General features: G+C 40.0%; 1 protein-coding gene across 1 annotated transcript in view; it reads left to right on the forward strand.

The window, feature by feature from the left end:
• The window catches only part of LOC136874103 (toll-like receptor 13), a 79,321-nt gene extending 52,284 nt beyond the window's left edge, over positions 1-27,037 (forward strand). Inside the window, exon 5 of the mRNA XM_067147655.2 lies at positions 26,600-27,037. Coding sequence (XP_067003756.2) covers positions 26,600-26,875 — 276 coding nt within the window. The 3' untranslated portion in view covers positions 26,876-27,037. The remainder of the gene's footprint in view (positions 1-26,599) is intronic.
• The last annotated feature ends 247 nt before the right edge of the window (positions 27,038-27,284 follow it).

Genomic DNA, 27,284 nt, shown 5'->3' on the forward strand with positions numbered 1-27,284 from the left:
GACTTATTCGGATTTGAAAGAATTTGCTACGTCGTAATTTGGCAAAGATTGTCTAAATCATGAGGAAATGTGTACTCTTTTGTGCGATTGTGAGAATCTGATGAACAACCGACCTCTATCTTATGTTTCTGAAGAAGATGAACTCGAGCCACTACGCCCCTCCATGTTCCTACAGAATCTAGAGGGTAATAATGTAACCGACAAAAACCAAGTTCAACCCTGCAGTTTGAACGACAGGTGGAGTTATCTATAAGCTGTTCGAGAGAGCCTTAGAAATCGCTTCAAACGAAAATACTTGGTATTTATCCGATCACGGAGCCAAATGAAACGGAGATCCCTCCAAGTTGGAGACATCATTTTGGTGGAGAGCGATGACAAGGAGCGAATCAACTGGCCGTTGGGAAGAATGGTGGAGCTGTTACCTGGAAGAGACAATGTGACTCGTCTGGTTAGGATTAAGACGGCAACTGGTGTCTTGCTTCGTCCAGTACAACGACTTTATCCTCAAGAGATAAACTGTCTTGAGGAGAAGGATTTTACCAATGCTTCATAACACCGAAGAGGAGAGGCAGCCATCAAAAAAGATATTCCCTATAGTGACTCCGGAACTGAAAAAAGGAGTGACTTCAAGACTCACTGTGGTTCTCCAGGTGCCGCTGTAATCAACAAAAATGTTACCAGTAGTGACTCCAGGAGTGCAAACAGAATTCGCTGTGGTAGAGCCGTTCGGCCACTTAAGAAACTAGACTTATAGTGCAGTGTAAGGCTATAATTTTCAGAATGTTTATTTCAGTTTGTGGATGTGTTGCAAAACTGCCTTTTGCAAGGTGGGAGAATGTGGAAAACGTAAGTTATACCTTTTGCGAGTAATCGATTTCCAGCAAAGAGTGTTTTGTTCAAAGTTGTAGTGTAATTTCCTTGGTTGTAGTTTTCAAGATGGTGTTGAGTTGTTTGAATAAAATTGTGATTATGTTATAGTAAATTATTTGTTTTGTATAGAACACCCCACTACCACACCACATAAACACGCAATAGTGATTACATCCCTTCAGATAGGGTTGGCGTCAGGAAGGGCATCTGGCTGAAAAACAGGGCCAAATCAACATGTGCGACTCAGTTCGCACCCACGATCCTACAGGGTGTGGGAAAAGCGGTACAATAAATAATAATAGACGAATAATAATAATAATCATGATCGTATATTTGCAACTAGATCTATGGCCTCGTTTAGTTCCCTACCTCCTAGCTGTACTTCCTCTTAAAACAAAAGTCACCACCACCACCACCACCACCATCTTATCTTCAGCCGGACTGAGTAGTTCAGGCGATTGGGAACTGGCCTTCTGAGCTCACGTTGGTGGGTTCGAACCCAGTCCAGACCGATGGTAGTTGGAAGTGCTCATTTACGTCAGCCTCGTGTTGGTAAATTTAGTTAGTGGGACGTAAAACCATCAGCACTATTTTATTATCTTCAAATAATTAAAAACTGACTATAACCATCATCAACTCGATCTCCCTCCACGTCTCTTACCCGCCATGGCCGAGTCCATTATTCTCCTGGTAACCTATCCCGCTCCTTTCGCTTCATATGACCCCGCCATCGAGGACGACTTATATGCACAACTTCATATATCATAACAAGCTCATTCAACTTGTCTTTTATCTACTCATTAACCAGCTCCCTTCCTTTTTATACATTTCAGTAAATCATCTATTCGCCCTATGAACAATAACAGTGAAAGATTACAGCATTGTCTAAACCCTGTAATTACTCTGAACCAAGAACTGATTTCACCGTCAATTCTTACCGTAGACCGATTGTCAACATAAATGCCTTCGATTGCGCTGATCTCATAATTTCTCAGAATGACCAACGTTTCTCTTTGATACTGTTTTACGTGCCTTCCCTAGATCTATGAAACATAAGCATAAGCTAATATTGTCACAATCTCTTACTAACAGTTCAAAGAAGATTTCGGAAGGAGACTGATGAGGAAATATCGACAGCAGTACGTATGTATAACTGATTGATTGTGTGTAATCTCACCAGAGGCCCACGGGCGAACTACACGTCCGGGTGTGAGATTATTATTATTATGATGATGATGATGATGATGATGATGATGATGATGATGATGATGATGATGATGAGATAGGGAGAGGGTGAAATCCCGTGCCGGCATATAGCTTACTCCTGGCGAATAATACGAAGGGGTCTACTGAAGGCTTAACAACTCCGTTCGACGAACAAATCACCATCAGCAGCATCGTATACCCTAACTCCGTATTGTTACGTGCCAGCCCTGTCGTAGCCTTTGTGTACTTTATGGAAGGGACTAGTGAGCAGCAAACCGGGGAGCTCCCAGCCGGCCTGGAGGGCATGGCTGGCATTTCCGTGTATTGTTCTCGTCGGCTGGGTTACCTGTGAGTTTCTTGGGAGATCCAACGAGAATGTTCCACCTCTAGCCACCTCACGAATATTCTGGTTCATATCACCCGAGCTATAAAAAGGGAGGCTAGCCGCGAACAGTCAGAGTTGGACTCCGTAGTGGAGCTATAAACAGTGTTGGTGCTGGACTTGAAGTCAATGTTGGACTCCGTGGTGGAGTCAGTGTGAGACTCAGTGTGTTGGGGTTCGGTGGCTGGGCTGAGGGCAACAGATGTGTTGGCTTTGCAAGTGATAAATATAATTATTGGTCCGTATTGAAGATATTATATGTAGTATGCTAAATAGTTTATTATGTCACCTATTCAATACATTAGAAATTTTAAACATTTAGGCATTTATCTTTATTCCCATATAAGACATGTTTCGCCCTCCTTTGAAGGCATCATCGGTCACAGTACTACCTCAAGGCATAAATCAGGTACCTGATTTGTAATTAAAATTGTAAAAACTAAGATATAATATTGACATATTGCAGTAGGGATAGTCAAGAGAAAAACAATGTTCATTGATGATATAGATACCAATATATTAGCTGTTGGCTGTAAATGACTAGTTGTGAAGGATAACAGCGTTAAAATGTTAGGATATGTCCTACAAAGGATGACTTAACATATTAACATGGGACAGTCTAAGGGAAAGATAACTGTCTTGCATTAATAGATAAGACCACAGGGTATTTGACAGTGTCCAGCAGTAGTGATCCGTATGGAATATTGACGTTACATTATCAGAAATGTTGGTAACTATTACTAAAATGTCATTAAGAACAGCGGCGTGTTCTGAGGGCTACCAAGGCTATCGGTGAAGCCCAAACCTTAAATGAGAACGATGGAAATTTAAAGCACTTTATAATGTAAGCATCTGACATATCGTTCTATTTACAAAACTTGAAAGCAATGTGAAAAAACGTCGCACGTATTTCTGTGAGCAAGGCATCGGAGAAAGATATTGCAGCCCAGACTCGGCGGCCCTCTCCCCTCAATCCCCCTCTCGCGGCTTGCCGATATATGCTCGATTGGTGCGGGGACCGGGGGGATAGGTATGCTAGGCTTCGGTCCATCAGATCGCCACTGCTTACTAACAGCCATGCGTTCCTCATCGTATGTACTTCCTCACCTCATACTCATAGATAACTGAGTGCTGACATTTGACTTCCGTTACTTCTACATCCTTGTACGAAGACATCTTAGGGCTGCTGTTATAGGTAATATAGTTTTCTTTTTATAGGTAGATCCGATAAAATGAAATGCAATCTTTCAGGTTTAGTGTTCTCTTTTGTTGGTTGGAATCGAACCCGTGATCATGGGTCGGACACCACCACTGATCTCGCGAGGAAGCTAATAAACCGGTGAGTGATAAGTACGACCTCTGGTAATGCTGCAAAATTCAAAATTTGTATTTAAAATTATTATTATTATTGTACATGGCATCTGTATAGGTTTGGTGGTGACCTAATGAGGATGAAATGAACGGCGAAGGCGTCATAAACACCCAGTCCCCAAGCCAGGGGAATTAACAGTATGAGGGGGTTGATTCTGAGAACTGAACCTGGGCTATCGGTCTAAAGGCAAGTATTCTATCCATTCAGCTATAAAGCCTGACTTTAATTTGCTAAACCATAGGCTACCATCTCCACTGATCAGCTGTTGAGTATTGACAGTAGCAGACGCCAGGAAAGTTGCTTCTGAAACAGCCTTGACAGCGCAGCAGGCTACTCCGTTGGCTATTGGCTGCAGCTCAAAACTTTTAAAAGGTTTGACATTCACTAAACCAACCATCGAAAAAGGGTAACTTAAGTCTAGTGGTAGCCCACGTCTTGGACTCAGCGTACGCCACTGATTAAGAAACAATGTTCATTGAGAAAACAATGTTCATTATTATATGGAGTTAAAAGGGGTTATATGAACTTATTTACAGATACAGTAGTCGGCACCAATGCTTAAAACCACAGTGTATTTTAGCAGTGTCCAGCAGTGGTAGTCCGAAGAATCATTGACGCTACTCAATTAGAAAATCTTAGGAAATTATAAAGCTTATATACAATCAATCAATCAATCAATCAATCAATACTGATCTGCATGTAGGGCAGTCGCCCAGGTGGCAGATTCCCTATCTGTTGCTTTCCTAGCCTTTTCCTAAATGATTTCAAAGAAATTGGAAATTTATTGAACATCTCCCTTGGTAAGTTATTCCAATCCCCAACTCCCCTTCCTATAAATGAATATTTGCCCCAGTTTGTCCTCTTGAATTCCAACTTTATCTTCATATTGTGATCTTTCCTACTTTTATAAACGCCATTCAAACTTATTCGTCTACTACTATCATCATTCCACGCCATCTCTCCGCTGACAGCTCGGAACATACCACTTAGTCGAGCAGCTCTTCTTCTTTCTCTCAATTCTTCCCAACCCAAACATTGCAACATTTTTGTAACGCTACTCTTTTGTCGGAAATCACTCAGAACAAATCGAGCTGCTTTTCTTTGGATTTTTCCAGTTCTTGAATCAGGTAATCCTGGTGAGGGTCCCATACACTGGAACCATACTCTAGTTGGGGTCTTACCAGAGACTTATATGCACTCTCCTTTACATCCTTACTACAACCCCTAAACACCCTCATAACCATGTGCAGAGATCGGTACCCTTTATTTACAATCCCATTTATGCCCCAATGAAGATCTTTCCTTATATTAACACCTAGATACTTACAATGATCCCCAAAAGGAACTTTCACCCCATCAACGCAGTAATTAAAACTGAGAGGACTTTTTCTATTTGTGAAACTCACAACCTGACTTTTAGCCCCGTTTATCAACATACCATTGCCTGCTGTCCATCTCACAACATTTTCGAGGTCACGTTGCAGTTGCTCACAATCTTGTAACTTATTTATCACTCTATAGAGAATAACATCATCCGCAAAAAGCCTTACCTCCGATTCCACTCCTTTACTCATATCATTTATATACCGGTACCGGTATATAAGAAAACATAAAGGTCCGATAACACTGCCCTGAGGAACTCCCCTCTCAACTATTACAGGGTCAGACAAAGCTTCATCTACTCTAACTCTCTGAGATCTATTTTCTAGAAATATAGCAACCCATTCAGTCACTCTTTTGTCTAGTCCAATTGCACTCATTTTTGCCATTAGTCTCCCATGATCCACCCTATCAAATGCTTTAGACAGGTCAATCGCGATACAGTCCATTTGACCTCCAGAATCCAAGATATCTGCTGTATCTTGCTGGAATCCTACAAGTTGAGCTTCAGTGGAATAACCATTTACATGGGAGCAGTTTGGGGAGAAAGGGTACAAAGTATCTGGCACCAATGTTCATAATAGTAATTACTGCAGTTGGTTGACGATCACAGTCTGACAGGGCAACTACACAGTGATATTGACGTTATACTATGGAACAGTTGAAGAGTAAAATAATAGAATAAATTCCTAAATGTAATTTCCCAACTGTTCAATCGTCGCCAAAACTCTTGCCTCAGCAGCCGATTAAGAAAAGGCTAATCTCCGACTCAGAAACGCGAAAATGACAGCTCGCAAACATAACTTCTAACCTCAGGAAAACCTAGCATATGTAGGACAGTTTCAGAGGCACAACATTCTGAGAAAAAATCCAAGAGATCAGAGGCGCCCTTCTTCCCAGCATACTCATTTTGGTGCTTTCTTTCCCCCCCAAAAGGTCATAACTGCAGTAAATCATCATCTTCTTCTTCTTCTTCTTCTTCTTCTACTTCTTACGATTTTCTTGGGCGCTGCTGAAAAGCCATTACCCAGTCACAACACTTATTGTCACAAATCTTCAAGAGAAACAGACTGAGTTTTACTTAAGATGGATAGAGTTGTTGAACACTTGTAGAAACACTAGGGTTACAGGTCGAGAACGTGGCGTCATCATAGGTTACAGCAAAGAGATTGGGTTACAGTTGTGGCTCATAAAACTCACTAGTCAAAAGAATTTAGAGTTTAATGTTACAATTATCCAAACATTCTTGAATAGCAATAACACGTGAATGTGTAGGCTGTTGAACGAGGCGAGCGACTGATGTGGGTACTTCTATTTTTTGCGAGCGTAAAGTGTGGAAAAAAACGTTTTCTATGTCGGGCGAAATGGTAACATTGATAGAATATGTGATTAATGTCGGCCATACTATTATTACATGAACACATGTGTGAATCCGCTAACTTTAATTTGAATTTATAAGCCGGAGTCAGAGCGTGATTAAAGCGTAATCTGATAATTGTTGTAATATGTCTGCGTGAATATTTTGTTGTTGAAAACCATGTCCTCAAACATTTTACTGTTACCCGGTCTCAGCTTATCCCCAAGCTACGACTTTTACATTCTTATTATTCTTCTAAATCTCCCCGTGGAAATCGCGTCCCTGCTTTATATATCGCATTTCGTTCTCTTATACCAAGAGAAGTTGAGCTCCTCCGTTTACCCACATTGCCTTTATACTCTATCCCTTATGACAGTCAGTCCTTTTGTCCTCAAGTAATTATATCTTCTTCTGAATCATTTTCTTGTCTAACACATTCTACTCCTCTTTCCCCTCTTGCAACTAAACGTATTCGACTTTCCCTCTACATAAGGGAAGTAAGCATTTTTACTGACGGATCAAAATCAGCACACGGCGTTGGAGCAGCCTTTTATATCCCCCAACCGTATACTCTCTCTGAGTTTTCCCTCCCTTCTGCCTTTTCTGTTTTTACCGCCGAATTGTTTGCTATTAGACAAGCCCTCATTACCATCAGGTCACATGCTTATGATAAGGTTACGATTTTCACGGATGCACAAAATGTTCTGCATGCCTTATGCTCGCCTCTCTCTTCCCCTAATTGGTACATATATAGCGTTAAGTATCTCTTATATATCCTTACTCGTTCTGGTGTTTATATAACTCTAGTTTGGGTTCCCAGTCACTCTGGTATCATGGGGAATGAGACTGCTGATCAGGCAGCTAAACGAGCATCACAACAATCCCCCTCTCTTTTTCTTGCGATCCCCCCTTCTGATCTCATTCATGAAGTGCGGGATATAGCATATCAACATTGGCAGTCCGATTGGAATGAAACGTCACGAGAAAAGGGATGTTTTTATCATCAATTACAACCTGTTATTCCTCTTAAACCGTGGTTTTATTATGGTACGTACTCTCGGCGCCATATCACATCTATTATACGTCTACGTTTTAATCATGCCCTTACTCCCCAATATAAAAATCGTTTTCATCTTCCTCCCCCAACTTCCTGTGCTTGTGGCTTGTCTGATACTGACAGTAATCATCTTCTGTTACAATGTCCTGCTTTTGATGTTCCCCGCCAGCGCTTCCTATCCTCTTTGCTTAACATGGGCATCCCCTTCCCCACAAGTATTTCGTGTTTATTATCCTCTCTAACTCCTACTCTTGTGAACAGCATAAATCAGTTTCTTGATGATGCACATATTATATTATAATCCTCTGACAGTCTCTTTATGCTCTCTCTTCCATTGCAAAATGTTTATCATAATTTTGGTAGGATATAAATCTCTTTACCCTCTGTCTATATGTTATCATCGTTTCTTGTGTGACTCCTATGGAATGTTTTTTTTTTCTATCAATTACGTTTTAAAGTACAATACGAGTGATACATGTGTCAGTGTTAAGTAATTAATGTTTTCGTGACTGGACGATAACACATGAGTCCAACCACACCTTTCAAGAAGTAGAAGAAGAAGAAGAAGAAGAAGAAGAAAACCATGGGTGACTAGCAATACTTGGTTGCAGCTGATAGTAATATTTTCCTTTGAGTTTCGCCGATTGTGTCCAGTTGTGCTGTCATTTTTGTTGAATAGCAAGTTTAATAATCGGCGTGAAATCTGTGTAGGGAATGGCTAAGGAAGCATTGATTCCGGTTCCGGATGCAGCTTGTTTTGCCATTTTATCAGTCTGATCATTACCTGCGTTGTTCGAATGTCCTTTTATCCATGTTAAAGTTATATCAGCACCATTTTCATCGAGTTCAAATAAAAGGCGTCGAATATTGCAGATGTACCAATTTGTATAGGACTTATGTGGCATTAAACTTTGAAGCACACTTAAGGAATCTGTAAAACTGATCGATTTGGAGACGTGGTTATGTTTTAGGTATAGCAAAGCTTGTCGTATAGCGAAAGCCTCAGCAGTAAATTTTGAGGCATAGTTTGGAAGTGTGTATTGCTCACAGACGTGTAACTGCGGAATGTAATATGCGGCCCCCGTGTCTACATTCTGTTTGGGTCCATCTGTATATATTATGAAAGTAGGATTGAGATAATTTATCGCCATTTTAATTATTAGTTTAAGTTGCATTGTGCTGTTATTAAAGGAAATGTGCTGAGCTACTACAATATTAGGTTTGTAGTGCATAATATTGTATGGCATTGTATTGTACGGAAGCGAAATATTTTGTTGAATGCTAGTATGATATTGTCGCGTCAAGTTGAATGCGTCTAACAAAGCAGGAGTTCGTGATTGCTGTTGAGAACGTTGCTGATATTTTTCCAGTAATTGTAATTTTGGGTAGGATAGGATGTCTAGCTAGCGCCATTCGGGGAAGTAAAAATTTAGAAGCTAAATACAAACGGCGATAGTGGAGAGGTCTGTCACATGTTTCAACAAGTAATGCATTACTTGGGGTAGAGGGTAAAGCGCCTATACATAATCGGAGTGCTCAATGTTGAATTACGTTGAGCTTGTAAATAAGTGTGGAGGAAGCAATATCAAAATAAAACGATCCATAATCTAAATGCGAGCGTATTGTATGCCGATGAAGTAATAAAGCCGTTACGGGATCAGCACCCCAGCTCCGTCGAATTGTTAATTTCAATATATTGATAAATTTTTTAGTCTTTTTCGAAAGGTATTCAAAATGGGTTTTCCAGGACAGTTTATTATATAAATACTAGCAAGGTACCCGTGCTTCGCTACGGTATTATACTGAAATTTGTAATTGAATGCTTATTGTTTTAGATATATAATCCGCCGAAATTCGCGATCTGACACGTTTTCAGCGAGAATCCACCAATATTCCCGATCTGACTCGTTTTCTATTAGATTACGCCACGTTTCCTCCCATTTTTCAATCTTCCTTTCCAGCAATCGATTTCGTACTTCTCGGGCTAGGCTCAGGTATTCTTCCCGGTCAGTTGGGTCCGTAAGTCTTTGCCAGACCGTATTTTCCTATAATCATGTTTAATCTGGATAAAATCCTTCAGGAGATCCGGCTTGGTGTCATATGGGGTGCCTTGGCGGCACTGAACCAGCGGCCGGACTGCATTCTTAGTCATTACCCGTCCAGGAGCCGTTTCCAGCGCGGTCCGCACATTTGACGACGCTCCGGAACATTATTATTATTATTATTATTATTATTATTATTAATGTTATTCTTATTCTTATTCTTCTTATTATTATTACTATTATGTGTTGCTGGGATGAGCGATGACAGGGAAAACTGGACTATACGGAGAAAAACCTGTCCGCCTCCGTTTTGTCCAGCACGAATGTCACATGGAGTGACCGGGATTTGAACCACGGAACCCAGCTGTGAGAGGCCGGCGCGCTGCCGCCTGAGCAACGGAGGATCCTTATAAGTACATTAAGAACAGTAAAATCAATCGGTCTCACCTCCTTTTACACCCCACCGCCGTTAGTTTTTACTGCCACCGCCCCCCCCCCCCCAAAATTAAAAGAACGCGTGTTTCTTTATGTTTGAGGGAGATTCCAAACACCAATGTTCACGTCTATTACCTTCAGTTTTGAGATATAAGTATCCCCATAAATATAATTTACTTTTGTCACTTCATTTCAAACTATTCCCCCCCCCCACCTAAGTGAATTTTCCCGCAAAAAATACTTGTTTCTTTAATAGTGAAGGATCTTCTAAACACCAATTATCACGATTCTAACTTCTTCACTTTTAGATTTATGCGTCCTCATGAAAGGAATTCAACTCCTTTACACTCCCGCCCCCCAAGATGGTTTCCCCCCCAAAACGCGTTTTTCTTTGTTTTTAAAGGAGATCCAAATACGAATTTTCACGTCTGTAACAACTTTAGTTTTTATTAGATGTATATATTCTCATACAATTAAAGTCAATTAATTTTTCAATTCTTTCACCCCCTCCCCCCGCTTCATTGGATTTTCCGAGAATACGTGTTTCTTTACTTTTAAAGCAGATTGCAAATATCAAATTTCACGTCTGTAACATCTTCATTTTTAAGATATCAGTAGCCTAATTAAAAGAATTCAACACCATTTTCAGTCACTTTCACCCCCCTCCACCCAAGTGGTATTTCCGAAAATTAAAAATACACGTTTCTTTATGTTTAATAGAGATAAAAAATACCATTTTTCACTTCTGTAACATGTTAAGTTTTTTTAGATATACTGTAAAAATTCTCATTTTAAAATTTCACCCCTTTTGGGTTCCCCGTAAGTGGAGTTTCCAAAAACAAATCACCTATGTTTCTTTACATTTACAGGAGATTCCAAACACCCACTTTTTACGTCTGTAACATTTTACGTTTCCAAGATAATCTTTCAAAAATTCACCCCAATTTGTCACTTCTGTTTAACCGCCATTAATAGGATTTTCCAAGAACTAAAAAAATACGTGTTTCTTTATTTTTAAAGGAGATCCCATATACAAATTTTCAGTTCTGTAATATCTTCCGTTTCTGAGATATATGTATCCTCATTAAAGGCATTCAACCCTATTTTTATCCTTTTACACCCCTCCTATTGGGATTTACAGGAAACAAAAAAATACGTGTTCCTTTATTTTTAGAGGAGATTCTAACTACCAATTTTTACATCTGTAAATTTTAAAGTTTTAAGATGTAGACACATTCATTTTAAAAAATTCATCCCCCTTTTCACCCCTCAATATTTGGATTTTCCAAAAACGAAAAAAATACGTGTTTCTTTACATTTAATGTAGATCCCAAATACCAATTTTCAGGTCTGTAATATCTTCAGGTTCTGAAATATAAGTAGCCTCATTAAAGGCATTCAACCCATTATTCACCCTTTTACACCCTTCCTATTGGGATTTTCCGAAAACAAAAGAATACGTGTTTCTTTATTTTTAAAGGAGATTCTAAATACCAATTTTTACATCTATAAGCTGTAACAGTTTTGAGATATAGATACACTCATTTTAAAAAATCACCCCCTTTTCACCCCCCCCCCCCCATTAATTGGATTTTCCAAAAACAAAAAATACGTGTTTCTTTATTTTTAAAGGAGATCCCAAACACCAATTTTCAGGTCTGTAATATCTTCAGTTTCTGAAATATATGTAGCCTCATCAAAGGCATTCAACCCCTTTTTCACCCCTTTTCACCCCTCCTATTGCGATTTTCCGAAAACAAAAAAAAATACGTGTTTCTTTATGTTTAATGAAGATTCTAAATACCAATTTTTACACCTGCAAACTTTAAAAGTTTGGAGATATAGATTCACTCATTTTAAAAATTCACCCCCTTTTCATCCTCCCATTAATTGGATTTTCCAAATACAAAAAAATACGTGTTTCTTTATTTTTAAAAGAGATCAAAAGTACCAATTTTCAGGTCTGTAATATCTTCAGTTTCTGAGATATAAGTATTGGTATACTGATTAAGGGCATTCAACCCATTTTCCCCATTTTCACCCCTTTTCACCCCTCCTATTGGGATTTTCTGAAAACAAAAAAATACGTGTTTCCTTATTTTTAATGAAGATTCTAAATACCAATTTTTACATCTGTAAACTTTTAAACTTTCGAGATATAGACACACTCATTTTAAAATTTCACCCCTCTTTTCACCCTCTTAGCGAAGGAATATCCAAAAATCCTCTCTTAGCGAGCACCTACATCTTAATATGAATATATCCCCAAAATTTCATTTCGTTACGTCCAGTAGTTTTGGCTCTGCGATGATGAATCAGTCAGTCAGGACAAGTTATTTTATATATATATAGATATACTAAGATACTTGTGCACCCGGACTATCGGAATTGTAATATTTGCAATTCAGAAAGAGTCTGTATTATACTTGCGTTTATGCATGAAAATCATGGCCACATTTTTAGTAGAGGAAAGTTCCAAACAATGCTCGTTTAATCATGCTTTAGCAGTAATTAATGCTCGAGTGATATTAGTTCTGCAGACTTCCAGACTTTCGTGAGAAGAATAAATTGCTATATCATCCGCATAAAGTAATATTCTTGCATCGCGTATTAGGATACTTTCTACATCCTTTAAGTATAGAGCAAATAATAGGCCACTTAAAATGTCGTCCTGAGGCAAACCATTAGACGCGTATCGTACATTAGACGTAGAGGTTTGGCATGTGATTTCCATTCGCCGAAAATATAAAAGATGTTGGAGCATTTTAATAAAATTAGCAGGGAAGTGTAAGTTTTGAAGATTCGACAGTAACATGTGTATGGGCACGTTGTCATAGGCAGCTTTGATATCAGGGAAAGCAGCAATTTGTTCCATGTTTGCGTTGTTTTGCTAGCAGCAAATCCGTTAATGATATATTAATGGGATCCGCTGTGCTTCTCCCTTTTATAAAGGCATATTGATAGACGGGTAGCAAATTGCAATAAGCGAGACACCATAAAAGCCTTTCCAACAGAATACTGAGGAAGACCTTCCTTAAACATCACCCTAAACAGATTCCTCTCTATTCGATAAGATTGGTAGCCGGCAGTTTTGGTTTAGGTATGGGCACAAGCGTAAATGTATTCCATGCAGAAGGAGGAACATCTGAGTTTAGTATTTGATTGTAATACGGTATGATTATTGCATGTGCATGGTAAGGAAGATGAGAGAGCATTTTATAGGTAATATAGTCCGGTCCAGGAGCAGAAGTAGGTTTCTTTTGGAGTATGTTAAAAAATTCTGGGTAAGATATAGATTGGGAGAGTGTGAGAAATTTATCTGGAAGAGGCACTGTAGTATACTGCTGAAATTCTTGAACAACAAAATCCGGAGGTAATGTCGTAAAATTGGGAGATGCTTTCGAAGAGTGGTTGGTCGAGTTTATTGCATCCAGTATGAGCTAGTTTTTTTATAGCAGCCCAAATATCCTTAATGCAGGTGTTTCTGTTGAGGGAGTTAATAAAACATTTCCAAGATTCTCTTCGTCTTTCGTTGAATACTTTTCTCAAGTGGGCAGTGTACTTTTTATATTGCAAATAATTGGCAGGTGTGAAATTTTGATTTAAACTTCTGAGCAGGCTGCGTCTTTGTTTCACCATAGCGGCGCATTGCTTATTCCACCAGTGAATGTTAAGTGGTCTAGTAGTATTGGTATGTTTGCGATAATGAAAAGGGTGATATATATCTAGGTAGTTTTGAATATGTTGATATAAGGAAGTATAGGCAGAAGATGTTTGTGATGCAAATTTAATGTGATTTAAAATATAATCATGAAAGAGGTCAAAATCAAAATCTTGCAGATTCCGTGTTCCACGCTGGTTTTAAAACTATGTTCTGCGGATGAAGTTGTGTTATAAGGTCAATAATTATAGGAAAGTGATCACTTAGACGAGTGTCTTTGTGCGTGTACCACAATGATTTATGGCGTTGCATTGTTCGGAAGGTGGGCAGTAGAGATTCACGATAAGGAAATGTACTCTCAAAGCCAAGGAGTATGTGTTAGGAATCGTGTAAGGTAGCAAGACGTTAGTATATGATATTTTCGATGCAATTAAAGTGAGTACCCCACCGTATCCACAACCATCGAGTCGTTCAAAATTATAACCCTGGACGTAAAAGGTGGGGTCGGGTTTTAACCTTGACTCTTGTAATATAATAATTTGGGGATGATATTCTTGGATGAGAAGTATTAATTCATGCTTTTTTGGAGTAATACTCCTACTGTTCCATTGCAGTATGCGCATCCTCCTCTATGAAAAACTGACTAACCTTGATAAAGAGGATTTTTAATAAATGATCCCATTGAGGTTGTTCACCCAGAACGTCTGCTAAGCGCTTGAAGTCTTGCAGCATTTCTGCTTGAGCATTCTTTGTTAATCGCGGGAGTGTAAGGCGATCAGATGGGCTGAGGACATTCTGAAGGGGAAGCTGTGCTAGTTGACTGTTCCACTTGCACCTTTGGCTGTTGAGTTTGTGAAATAGATACCCGTGGAGCATGCTCCAAGATAGGATTGCGTAAGATCGCGTGATAGCCTGCTCTATTAAAGCCTGGCAGGGAAGCTGGTCGAATTGGTCTTTGAATCACTTCAGTGAATTTCCGTTTACGAGGAGTCTCACGTGGAGACGTCAAATTGCTTGTACTAAGCTTTGGAAATAGATGTGGGGCGCTAAGGGGGGTAAATCCTGTCGGATGGAGTTTTTCTTGTGCTTCCTGGAAGGAAATATTGTCCTCACACACCATGCGCTTGATTGCGATTTGTTGCTGATGAACTTCACATCTATCGGATCCTACACTGTGATTCAGCCCAAACTGTAGGCATTTACGCATTAAATCAGAACATGTGTGAGTTTCATGAGTCTTAGAGCAGTTACCGCATCTCGGGTATTTTGTTCTGTAGTTTTTGGCTGTATGCCCATATCGTTGGCACTTCCCACAGATAATACGGCGAAAAATGAATGCCTGAACCTCTAGTATTACGTGAAAAATAGTAACAAATTCTGGTAAAGTTTGGCATTTGCAGGTTAATTTTATTGTTCCTGTAGGAACAAAGTTAGCTTGCCCTTCAACTGACACACGTCGGTTGAGCCGTTGGGCTTTAACTATAGGAAAGGGGGATTCAGTGTACTTGATAATATCCTCCTCAGTTAATTTCTTATCGACTCCCCGAATTAATCCAATGCGATACAAGCTGGATTCCGGAATGAAAGCTTTAAGTCTATGAAAAGTCAAAATGAGGTTTTTGAGAAAAATGTTGGCATTGTCAGCTGAGTCAAATAGAATTTTAATGCGCTTTGCACCTTTCAGTTTGACAGACATTATACCTACAATTTTACTATCATAGAAGAGCCTACCAAGCGCCATGGGATGAATATTTCCAGTGTTTTTTCTCATCAGCTGTCTCAACATAGATTACGTACGGACTGCGGTGTCCTGAATAGTAGTAAATCGGATTAGTTATAACAATTTTGTCGGATTGTATATTGGACGAAGAGTTTTCACCACCAACCACCAAAAGCTGGTGTGATGTCACTATTATTGGTTGACCGCAATGTTTCTTCATGATCAGTATTACTAGAAATGTCCATGTCCGGTGAACGGTTAGTACCGCCACTCCCACTATCGAAGAGAGCCATGCATATACCGTAATGCTTGCACTATGGAATACTGCACTTGTCGCACACGACACAATTAGGAAAGTAGAACTGCACACTACCACTGTTCGAAGCGAACTGAACTGCAGTAAATTAATGGAGAAATAAGGCAAAGTAATTTAGTCTAAATCGTATTCGATAATCGCAAGTCTAAAAATCGCGTTGTTTCGATTGTAGTTAACTTGATGCAAGACCAACTACAATATCTCAGACCTTAAAGGACCTATCGAAACTGTCCATAATGGCGGCAGCTGGAGTGCTAGCATGCGTTTGTTTTGATTTGTGTAAGCCGTGTTGTTACCAAATATTTACGGAAATTTGAATACACTGACTGACAGAGCAAATGCAACACCAAGAAGGAGTGGTCAGAACTTTATGCCAATTGCAGGGTAGACTGACGTCACTGAGGTATGCTCATGATGTGAAATGCGCCGCTGTGCTGCGGACGTAGCGAACGATAAATGGGACACGGCGTTGGCGAATGGCCCACTTCGTACCGTGATTTCTCAGCCTACAGTCATTGTAGAACGTGTTGTCGTGTGCCACAGGACACGTGTATAGCTAAGAATGCCAGGCCGCCGTCAACGGAGGCATTTCCAGCAGACAGACGACTTTACGAGGGGTATGGTGATCGGGCTGAGAAGGGCAGGTTGGTCGCTTCGTCAAATCGCAGCCGATACCCATAGGGATGTGTCCACGGTGCAGCGCCTGTGGCGAAGATGGTTGGCGCAGGGACATGTGGCACGTGCGAGGGGTCCAGGCGCAGCCCGAGTGACGTCAGCTCGCGAGGATCGGCGCATCCGCCGCCAAGCGGTGGCAGCCCCGCACGCCACGTCAACCGCCATTCTTCAGCATGTGTAAGACACCCTGGCTGTTCCAATATCGACCAGAACAATTTCCCGTCGATTGGTTGAAGGAGGCCTGCACTCCCGGCGTCCGCTCAGAAGACTACCATTGACTCCACAGCATAGACGTGCACGCCTGGCATGGTGCCGGGCTAGAGCGACTTGGATGAGGGAATGGCGGAACGTCGTGTTCTCCGATGAGTCACGCTTCTGTTCTGTCAGTGATAGTCACCGCAGACGAGTGTGGCGTCGGCGTGGAGAAAGGTCAAATCCGGCAGTAACTGTGGAGCGCCCTACCGCTAGACAACGCGGCATCATGGTTTGGGGCGCTATTGCGTATGATTCCACGTCACCTCTAGTGCGTATTCAAGGCACGTTAAATGCCCACCGCTAGGTGCAGCATGTGCTGCGGCCGGTGGCACTCCCGTACCTTCAGGGGCTGCCCAATGCTCTGTTTCAGCAGGATAATGCCCGCCCACACACTGCTCGCATCTCCCAACAGGCTCTACGAGGTGTACAGATGCTTCCGTGGCCAGCGTACTCTCCGGATCTCTCACCAATCGAACACGTGTGGGATCTCATTGGACGCCGTTTGCAAACTCTGCCCCAGCCTCGTACGGACGACCAACTGTGGCAAATGGTTGACAGAGAATGGAGAACCATCCCTCAGGACACCATCCGCACTCTTATTGACTCTGTACCTCGACGTGTTTCTGCGTGCATCGCCGCTCGCGGTGGTCCTACATCCTACTGAGTCAATGCCGTGCGCATTGTGTAACCTGCATATCGGTTTGAAATAAACATCAATTATTCGTCCGTGCCGTCTCTGTTTTTTCCCCAACTTTCATCCCTTTCGAACCACTCCTTGGTGTTGCATTTGCTCTGTCAGTCAGTGTATTTTAATCGTACATTATATTTATGTATGGTCTTAAGTAGGTTACAGATCCTCTTTCAGTGCCGTAAGAAGCTGTTTGTTCTCAAAGAGCTTATTTATTCCAACAATATCGGTGGTGATTAAGTTAATTTTGATTCTCGTGTTCTTCTCTGAAAGTATTTTCTTCATTTTTAGTTACCTATGCAATATGTTTATAGTTTAATGTGCTGTGTACCTGGATGTAAGTAAGAACTTAAGTGTTCCCGTTTCCAAAATGCCTAGTATTAAGGCAAAATTGGGTTAAGAGCAGTCGTGAGGAAAACTTCGAACAGAATCATAGGACTAATAATGTTGTGTGCATTAATCATTTTATTATTTTTGAAATCAAATGTATTGTTAGGGAAGACATTATATACCCATAGAAGATTCTGATCTAATGCGAGTGCCGCGCAAACTTCCGAAGTTAAAACTAATGATGCCTATCCTAGCATTTGCCCTATCAGCCAACATACCTTTTTACAAAGAAAATTAAATCAGTCCCAGAAAGATCCGGAAATCATGACCAAGATTTATGATTTAGAAACTAAATTAATCTTGGATTAATCTTAACGGTGGTGCAAGAATGATATAATTGATTTTCAACGTTTTACAATCAACATGCGTAAACTAAACCTAACCCCATTGCCCGTGAGTGAACGTGAGGATTGTGTTCTTTCTTTGTATTAAAATACAATTATGCCATCAATTCTGGTAAGTTTTAAGGTGACGAGTGCTTTAGATGGTCAAGTGTATCATACAGATATCGCTTGTACCTACTCAACAATACAGGTGGATTTCGGAGGGTTGAAATTTTGTTGGAGAAATTTCTTTGCGTGTTTTACATAATGGGCTGTGGTTAATGGTGGTGTTACATAGTATTTCAAGTACGGTTAATAATGTTCTTTGTTGACATCGTATTTGCTGACCGGAGATTCATATGTGAAATATTTTTATACTCTGTGTCTGTTTCAACCTGACGTTGATACAATAATTCTCCCTTCGTTATTTCCCCCTCTGAGATTTCATTTAGACTTACAATACGCGATAACGCTACTTTTAGTGTTTGATTATTCATATTTTGCGTTAGTGAGTTGCATTTCATGACGTTCGACTTGTGATATTTTCTTTAGGTGACTCGGAAGAAAGACGTATAACCTTTCCCTCAACCTCTCATATCGCACACCGATGTCCGCCATGTTTTTTTCTGGATTACGGTCTGATGTAATTGTAGTTGGTCTTGCTTGATGTTTGATCGTGATCTCGTGAGTTACGTATTTTAAGATTGCAACACGCCCTGAAGTTCTATATACTGTACCACCACCACCACCACCACCACCACCACCACCACCACCACCACCTTGTAGGGTTCTCCCTTTTGGTTACCTTTTACGAGTATTACGACCAAAGACTTTAATATTCTTACGACAGGGCAGAAATATCATGGAAGAATTCTACCTCCCCACCCACAGGGAAAGCATGTATCCGGGAAAAGATGGGTTTGAACTCTGTCAACAGCAACACTTATGATGGTTTTCCCTTGTTTTCTATTTTCACTCTAGGAAAATGCTGGAGCTGTAACTTAATAAATGCCACTGCATCTTCCTTCCTGGTCCTAACCCTTGCTTACGCCACAAATCTAAATCCATTCGTGTGATGTTAAACGGCCAACACGTGGTCGGGAGGTTGATGGCGACTACTGTGTGTGAGTCTGTGATATCCGTGGTGGATAATGGTGTAAGATGCAGAGAAAAATGTGGCAAATGCAGAAGAGTAGTTAAAAGTGGGATTCTGTGTCTTAAGTGTGATGAATGGTACCATTTTCGTTGTGCAAATATTGTAAATAGGACTGATATTGAAGAAAGTGTGTGGCTGTGTCCCGAGTGTAAAGAAACTGATAGTGAGGCAGAACAACAAGAAAGAGAGACTTACGAATCTATGCTTAAGATTTTAGGAGTGCTACAAGAAGACTTATGTGCTCTGAAACTTGAAAATGAAAGCTTAAAGGACAGAATAAAGAAACTGGAAGATAAAGACATTGGAGAAGAAAAATCGCCGTGGACGGAAGTGACGCGTAACCATTTTAGGCCTAATGGTCAACATATGGGAGAAACTGGTACAACTTAAAACCGGGAGAAAAAAAAAAAAAATCTTTGCAGTGCCAAAATAGATTTCAGTCATTGCAACAAGTTCCAGAAGAAGACACATCAAGTTTTCCGAATAATTTTAAATCCAGTGGAGGTAACCTACAGAAGAAGAAAATCAACCGAAAGTCAAGATCGCCAAAAATTCATCTCTACGCAGACAGTCAAGGGCGGGGTATGACAGAAGGCATCAAGGATGAGCTGCATAATCCAGAAACTAAGGTTTTAGGACTAATAAAACTTGGTGCCAAAACTGAAGACGTCCTTTCAAGTTGTGATCCTGTGTTAGAGAAGGACAATTATGTGGTGTTTGTGAGTGGTACAAATGACATTGCTGCAAATGACGGTGAGGAACTAATTACGACCCTCAGAGGTAAGATTTCCAAACTACCTGACTCAAAAGTATTTGTAGTTAATGTGCCGCCCAGGTATGACCTTTCAGAGGACTCGCATGTGAACAAAGCTGTACATGATGTAAATATAAAAATCAAGAGATTTAGAAATGCCTATGTAGTAGATACCGGTACTTTAGGTCTTGGCAGGCAAATGTTCACTAGGCATGGGCTACATCTGAATGGTACCGGTAATGGAAAAGCAACTCTCTGTACACAAATTGCTAAAATTATCAACAGAGATTTGCAAACTAATATGCACTTAAGAAAACCCATTCCACTAAACTGGCATATACAGGGAAACTTGCAAGAAAACCCAGATCCTTAAATCAAGATCTATGTACAAAGATCTGGGTTCCAGGGACGTTCTCAACTCATGAGTCAAAATGTTACCCAATTGCTACAGTCAAGTTTTAGGGAGGGAGGGGGTCTGAGATTGCTCTTGGTAAACTGTCAGAGTGTAGTAAATAAACAATTAAAATTTGGTACATTGATGGAATCTTATGAGACTGATGTGGTGATAGGAGTGGAAGTCGAATCGTGGTTGAGAGAAGGGGTGGGTAATAGAGAAGTATTTCCAGAAGGGTATACAGTCTATCATAGAGACCGAGGAGATAAAAAGGGAGGGGGAGGGGTATTTATTCTGGTGAAGGAAACTTATTGTTCACATGAATGGTTTACCAATGAAAGGGATGAAATATTAGGGATAAAATTAGTTTGTGATAATATGAAGGAGGTGGGAATTATAGGAACATATAGGCCTGGAAGAGAGGAAAGAGACATGGAAATATTTGAGAAAATAATAGATTATACTCAAGATCTAAACTTGCCTGAAGTTGAATGGAATGGAGCTGCAAGTGAAGCCCATGAACAGAAACTAGCAAATAAGTTAATTTGGGAGGGAGGATTTACACAAGTAGTACAAGAACTGACTTGTCTCAATAATTTGGTAGATGTATTCTTGGTTAAACTATGGGAAATTGTTGATAAAACTGAGGTAATTGAAGGAATAGGTGACCATAAGGCTGTAATAATGAATGTAGGACTCGTACCAAAAATGCTTAATAAGAAATTATACAGAAAAACTAAAGTTGATGAATTTGGGACTTACCTTAAATCACAATTCAGTTGTTGGATAAGTGAAGGGAGAAATGTGGATACACTTTGGGCTAAATTTAAAGGAATCATTTGGGAAGGAGAGATGAGATTTGTACCTCTTAAGAAGGGTAAAATGACCTCAGACCCTGTTTATTATATAAGGGAAATAAGAAAATTAAAAAGAAACTGTAGAATAGTAAACAGGAAAATCAAAGAGGTTAGGGAGAATAAACTAGAAAACAGCTAATGAGGGAACTGAATAGAGTGAAAAAGGAAGCAAAAGAGAAATATATGAATGGCATACTTCAAGAGGGCAATGACCACAAAGGGAAATGGAAAAAGTGGTATTCATATATTAGGAATCAAAAAGGAAAAGGAATCCAAATTCCTATAATGGTGGGAGAAGGGGATGAACACTATTTGACAGATACTGAGAAAGCAAATCTATTTAGTAGGGAATTCAGAGATTCAGTAGAAGATTGTCAGGAGTTGGAAACAGTAACAGAAGATAGAGAGGGAGAGACACAGAGGGAAACAAGAAGCTTCTCATTCATAAATGAAGATATTTTCAGAGAAATCCAACTGCTTCAGCAAGGAAAAGCAGCAGGAAGTGATCAAATTACTGGGGAGGTATTAAAGACAATGGAATGGTACATAGTGCCTTATTTAAAATTTCTCTTTGACTATGTCATAAATAATAGTGTAATACCAAAAGAATGGAAGGAATCTATAATAATACCAATTTATAAAGGAAAGGGTGATAAAAGGAAACCAGAGAACTACAGACCAATCAGCCTGACCAGTATAGTTTGTAAAATACTGGAGAGTTTAATATCAAAGTACATCAGAGGGATATGTGATGATAAAAATTGGTTCATGAGGAGCCAGTATGGATTTAGAAAGGAATTTTCTTGTGAGGCACAACTGGTGGGATTTCAGCAGGACATATCAGATCAGTTGGATTCAGCCAGTTAAAATGCATAGCCATAGATCTTTCCAAAGCCTTTGATACAGTGGAACATGGAATATTATTAAAGAAATTGGAGGAAATAGGATTGGACATAAGGGTTATACATTGGATAAGAACATTTCTACATTCAAGGGTTCAGAAAGTCAAAGTAGGAAATAATATATCACAGGAAGAGAAAGTTTGGAAGGGAATTGCACAGGGTAGTATAATTGGTCCGTTACTGTTCTTAATATACACAAATGATTTAGGGAACAATATGACATCAAAAATAAGATTGTATGCAGATGACATAATTGTTTATAGGGAAATAAATAACATTGAGGATTGTTCAGAATTACAAAGGGACCTTGACTGTATCCAACAATAGGTTGAAGAAAATATAATGAAGGTTAATGCAGGCAAATCAACTGTTACAACATTTACAAACAGGAGCTTTAAAACTGAATTTGCATATACTTTGGATGAGGTAGTTATCCCAAAAGATGGCAAGTGCAAATACTTAGGTGTGAGATTTGAAAGTAATTTGCACTGGAAGGGTCATGTTGATGACATTGTTGGGAAACCATACAGATTGTTACATGTCATAATGAGGCTACTTAAAGGATGCAACAAAGAATTAAGAGAAAAAAGCTTCTTAAGTATGGTTTGTCCATTATTGGAATATGCAAACAGTGTTTGGGTTCCTCACCAAGAATACCTAATAAAAGAAATAGATAATGTGCAGAGGAAAGCAGCAAGATTTGTAACAGGGGATTTCAGGAGAAACAGTAGTGTATCAGAAATGTTAGAGGAACTTGGGTGGGAAACTTTAAGTAAGAGAAGGGAGAAAACTAGACGTATAGGATTATATAGAGCCTATACAGGAGAAGAAGCATGGGGAGAAATCTGTGAGAGGGTTCAGTTGGAAAATAATTATATCGGCAGAACTGACCACAAGTATAAAATTAGAAGGAATTTTAGCAGAAGCGATTGGGGTAAATTTTCATTCATTGGGAAGGGCGTGAAGGAGTGGAACAGATTACCAGGGGTAGCGTTTGATCCTTTTCCAAAATCTGTACAGATATTCAAGAAGAGAATAAACAGAAACAGGGAAAATAAATGAAATGTTAGAGGGCATTCGACCAGTGTAGGCTATTGTAAATAAAAAATGTGTGTGAAAAAATTAATTCCATCCCCTGGTCCATGGAGTTTGAACAGCCAAAGTAGGGGACTGCCTGTAGGGGTGAAGTACAGTGGGGACTTCGAGGGCCCTGGGACCGCTACGGTAGCTGTGAAGGCCCTTCAGGAACTCTGAAAAGTGATGGCAAATGGGGCTCTGGTTAAGACGCAGCAGGTCGTTATGCTACTTAGGTTCCAAAATGGGTAAAATATATATATATAAATAATAAATGCAATGTAAATTTTAATCTTATACCAGTTGCATAGTATTATTTGAAGTAATTCCACATACTGTATATGAATTGACTATGTTCGTAAGTATAGGAGATATTATAAGTAAAATTTTGTAAACAATATAAATTTATTAAGGATGATCTGTTTGTTTAATAGAAAAAATTGTTAGCGTTAATTGTATATTATTGTATTCTAGAAAAATTTCCTTCTTCTCTTGTTAATTTAAAATTTAGTGCTTGGCAATAATGTATTTTAGTGTACCATTTGCTACCAAGGTAGACACCTCATTTGCAAATAAAGAGATTTTGATTTGATTTGATAAACTGGATATTCATGATGACTGGTATCACGTGTTCAAAATACGATTGCATTCAGTCATGTTAGGAACTATCCCACTGCTCTTGTCATCCAGAGGTACATGCGCATTAAATCTGTCAGTCTTTGGTAAAATGAAATGGCGTATGGCTTTCAGTGCCGGGAGTGTCTGAGGATATGTTTGGCTCGCCAGGTGCAGGTCTTTTTGATTTGACGTCCATAGGCGACCTGTGCATCGTAATGAGGATGAAATGATGATTAAGACAACACATAAACCCAGTCCCCCCGCCAGCGAAATTAACCAATGATTGTTAAATTTCCCGACCCTGCCGAGAATCGAAGCCGGGACCCCTGTGACCAAAGCCCAGCTGACTAGCCATTTAGCTATGGAGCCGGACAGTCCTTAGTGATACAGTGGTTCCTTTCGTTTCAACATCATTAGCCCATTCCATTCTCAATATGTAATCTATCTATTTACACAAGTTTTCATTCCATCTCTGAAGGGGATGGCGGGCCTCCTAGATGGTAACACCATTTCTCAGGACAGGGAGATTTCATGTGGTGAAGGAGATGTTCGGTCATAGCCTATACAAGGAACTGCCCTGGCATTCTCTTCAGTGCAGGAGAATGGAAAACTACGAAAAACCATTCTCAGGACAGCCGACAATGGGGACCAGCCCCTCTCTGTCTCCCGAATACAGAGGCGTAGAGCCGTGACCATCCTTCCTCTGTTCCATTGGTTCGTAGGAATGTAGAGCTATTGGACCACGGACCAGCCATAGCCACTTGTAGGCGGAAACCCACTCTGCATCTGCTGACCCGGTGAATACACCCCTATTGTTTTTGCATTTGCTGCATTAACAAATTCTTCTTCAAAATTCATCTTGTCCTGTTGGTAATGCGAGGCTTATGTGATGAGTAATAACACAACTTCCATCACCTAGCACATCCATAAATTTAAGAACATGTTAGTAAATTTCACATCATTGTCCTGCAGAGCTAGGAGAAGCGTTCATTGATAGAGCTTTGCCGTATCAAATATGTAAGCATTTCACGAATTGAAACGGTTAATTTTTACCTCAGGGAACAGTTTCCAGGAAGACAACCCAATTTGGCTGTATCATCCTGTGTGGAAAAAAAGAGAAGTCACTGAAGCCTCAGTTACCTAGCACCGTATTGTGGAGCAGCTCGGGATGAAAAGCCTTAAGGAGGGGTCAGTGTGACGCTATCTGCCATTTTAATGTTCGGCTCGGTAGTAGCAAGTTAGCTTAACTTCAGCCGTGAGTGATGTTACCGAGTGGGCCCCATTCTCTAGCCACTGCCATTGCTAGTGACTAGTCAGAGATAAGCTATGCACGCAAGCCCAACCCCTTTGCCACCAGTACTGTCATTGCTAAGTCGCAGACCTTCCTGACAGCGCGAGAGAAACCCTGATTCCGGAGATGTCCAGGGGTTTCTACTCTCACAAAATATCTGGAAAGGACCGTCTCCCTATATGAGACTGTACCACATAGAGACTTGTGAGATTGCGCAGTGCGCGCGTAAACTAAGAAGTTGCGGCTGCTATAGTAGGACAGTGAATTTGTTTGTGAACTGCCATAGGGTCCAAGTGACAACTGTTTTAGCTTGTGAGTGTCAGACTGAATAACTAGTGTGAGTGTACAGTGAGAGAGCACTAACTCGACTTATTGCGTGTCTGCAATTGTATAGCAATTAGTGCTAGTTAATATACCTTAGAGTAAATGCTATCAGTCATGTATTTAGTTACGTAGTAACCTCTGAATTACAATACAAATTTCAGTAGGATCTCCCCTTGAATATCTACCCCTTAGGACTGTTTTGTATGGGGTCGGGGATGACGCGAGATGAATATATATGGCTCTTTTACGGCTGGATGCCCTTCCAGATGCCAACCTCATTTGAGGAGCTATGAAGATGAAATGAATGACGGTGAATGAAATTAGGCAAGAAGGTGGAAGGAATCAGCTGTGGCCTATGAATAGGAACTGTTCAGTATTTGCCTGGAAGTGAAAATGAGAAACCAAAGAAAACCGTTCTCAGAGGAGCCAACAGTGAGTTTCGAACCCACTTGTCTCAAGAATGCAGAGTATTGTTCTATAGCCGTAGCACATTAACCGGTGTGGCCATTCCACTCGGTGAGTAGGGTCTCCCCTCAAATTTTTATGAACAAATTTCTCAGTGTATTTTTACTTTCCATTGTGAAATACATATGAACATCAAGGAAAATATAAGTCATTGGTATTCACTGAATCCTCCTCTTGGCCTTCTTCCAAAATTATTTGGATCATCACTTGATACGGATTTTTCCCTGGAGGGTTTTCTTAAGCTACTTGGAAAATATGGAGGGTTATTTATAGCGTGTTAAGGCAAACAATAATGCCCATTCCTCAAGCCAGGGAAATTAAGCAGACACAATTAAAATACCTGGCCCAGCTGGGAAATGAATCTAAAGCCCTCTGAACCAAAGACTATTCAGCCAAAGACTTGGACCTTATATTTATTAACTAACAGACATAAATTTAAATACATTTTCATAACAGTTATAATTCATTATGTCTCATTCTTGTTTACAGTATGTTTACTTGTTTATGAAACAAATCTGTATATTAAGTAAAATTTGACATTCAGTAAATAATGGACCTAAAATATTAATAAAAATTATCTTTCCTATTACAATCCATTCTGTTTCATTCTTGTGTGTGCTTAATTTTTTTTTTAGTGGTGCCAATGGGAGTTAGAGATGGCAAATCACAAGATGTTTGAAGAGAACCTCAGCTATATCATTCTCATAGAATTGGAGAGGCTTGACAAGAAGAATATACCGAGACATCTACGATACTTGATGGACACCAGAACCTACCTTGAGTGGCCACAGGACTCGACAGACGAACAAAAGATTCAGAGGTGCTGGAACAGACTAAGGCATGCCTTAGGTGACAGCATATTTAAAAGGACTGGTAAATGTGCACCAAAATGTTCAGTGTTGGATCTCTGAGAGAGTCATTTACGCGCAATAAAATACAGGGGAAAACTGTAATATGTTATTGGTTGGGAGATGGGAAAGAATGCTGCAAATTACCACAAGGATACGTAATAATATCGCTTTAAGATGCTAGCAATGCTTCTTTGTAATGAAAATAAACTTTGTTAAAATCTGTTTTATTTCGTTTTCAATGAGATCGCTTCCTTCAAAATCATTTTGAAGTGGTGATGGGTGAAAATTGTTATTGAAAGGAACATTATTATCACTCTCTTATATGCAGGTAGGTGAGAAGTTTTCCTAATTTGCTTTACGTTGCACTGACATGGGAAAGGACTAGGAGTGGGAGGGAAGCAGCTATGGCCTCAATTAAGCTCACAGCTGCACAACCCTAATCACACGGCCAACTCACTTGGTAGGAGAG

This window comes from Anabrus simplex, chromosome 5, assembly GCF_040414725.1.
Source record: "Anabrus simplex isolate iqAnaSimp1 chromosome 5, ASM4041472v1, whole genome shotgun sequence".
NCBI classification, from domain to species: domain Eukaryota; kingdom Metazoa; phylum Arthropoda; class Insecta; order Orthoptera; family Tettigoniidae; genus Anabrus; species Anabrus simplex.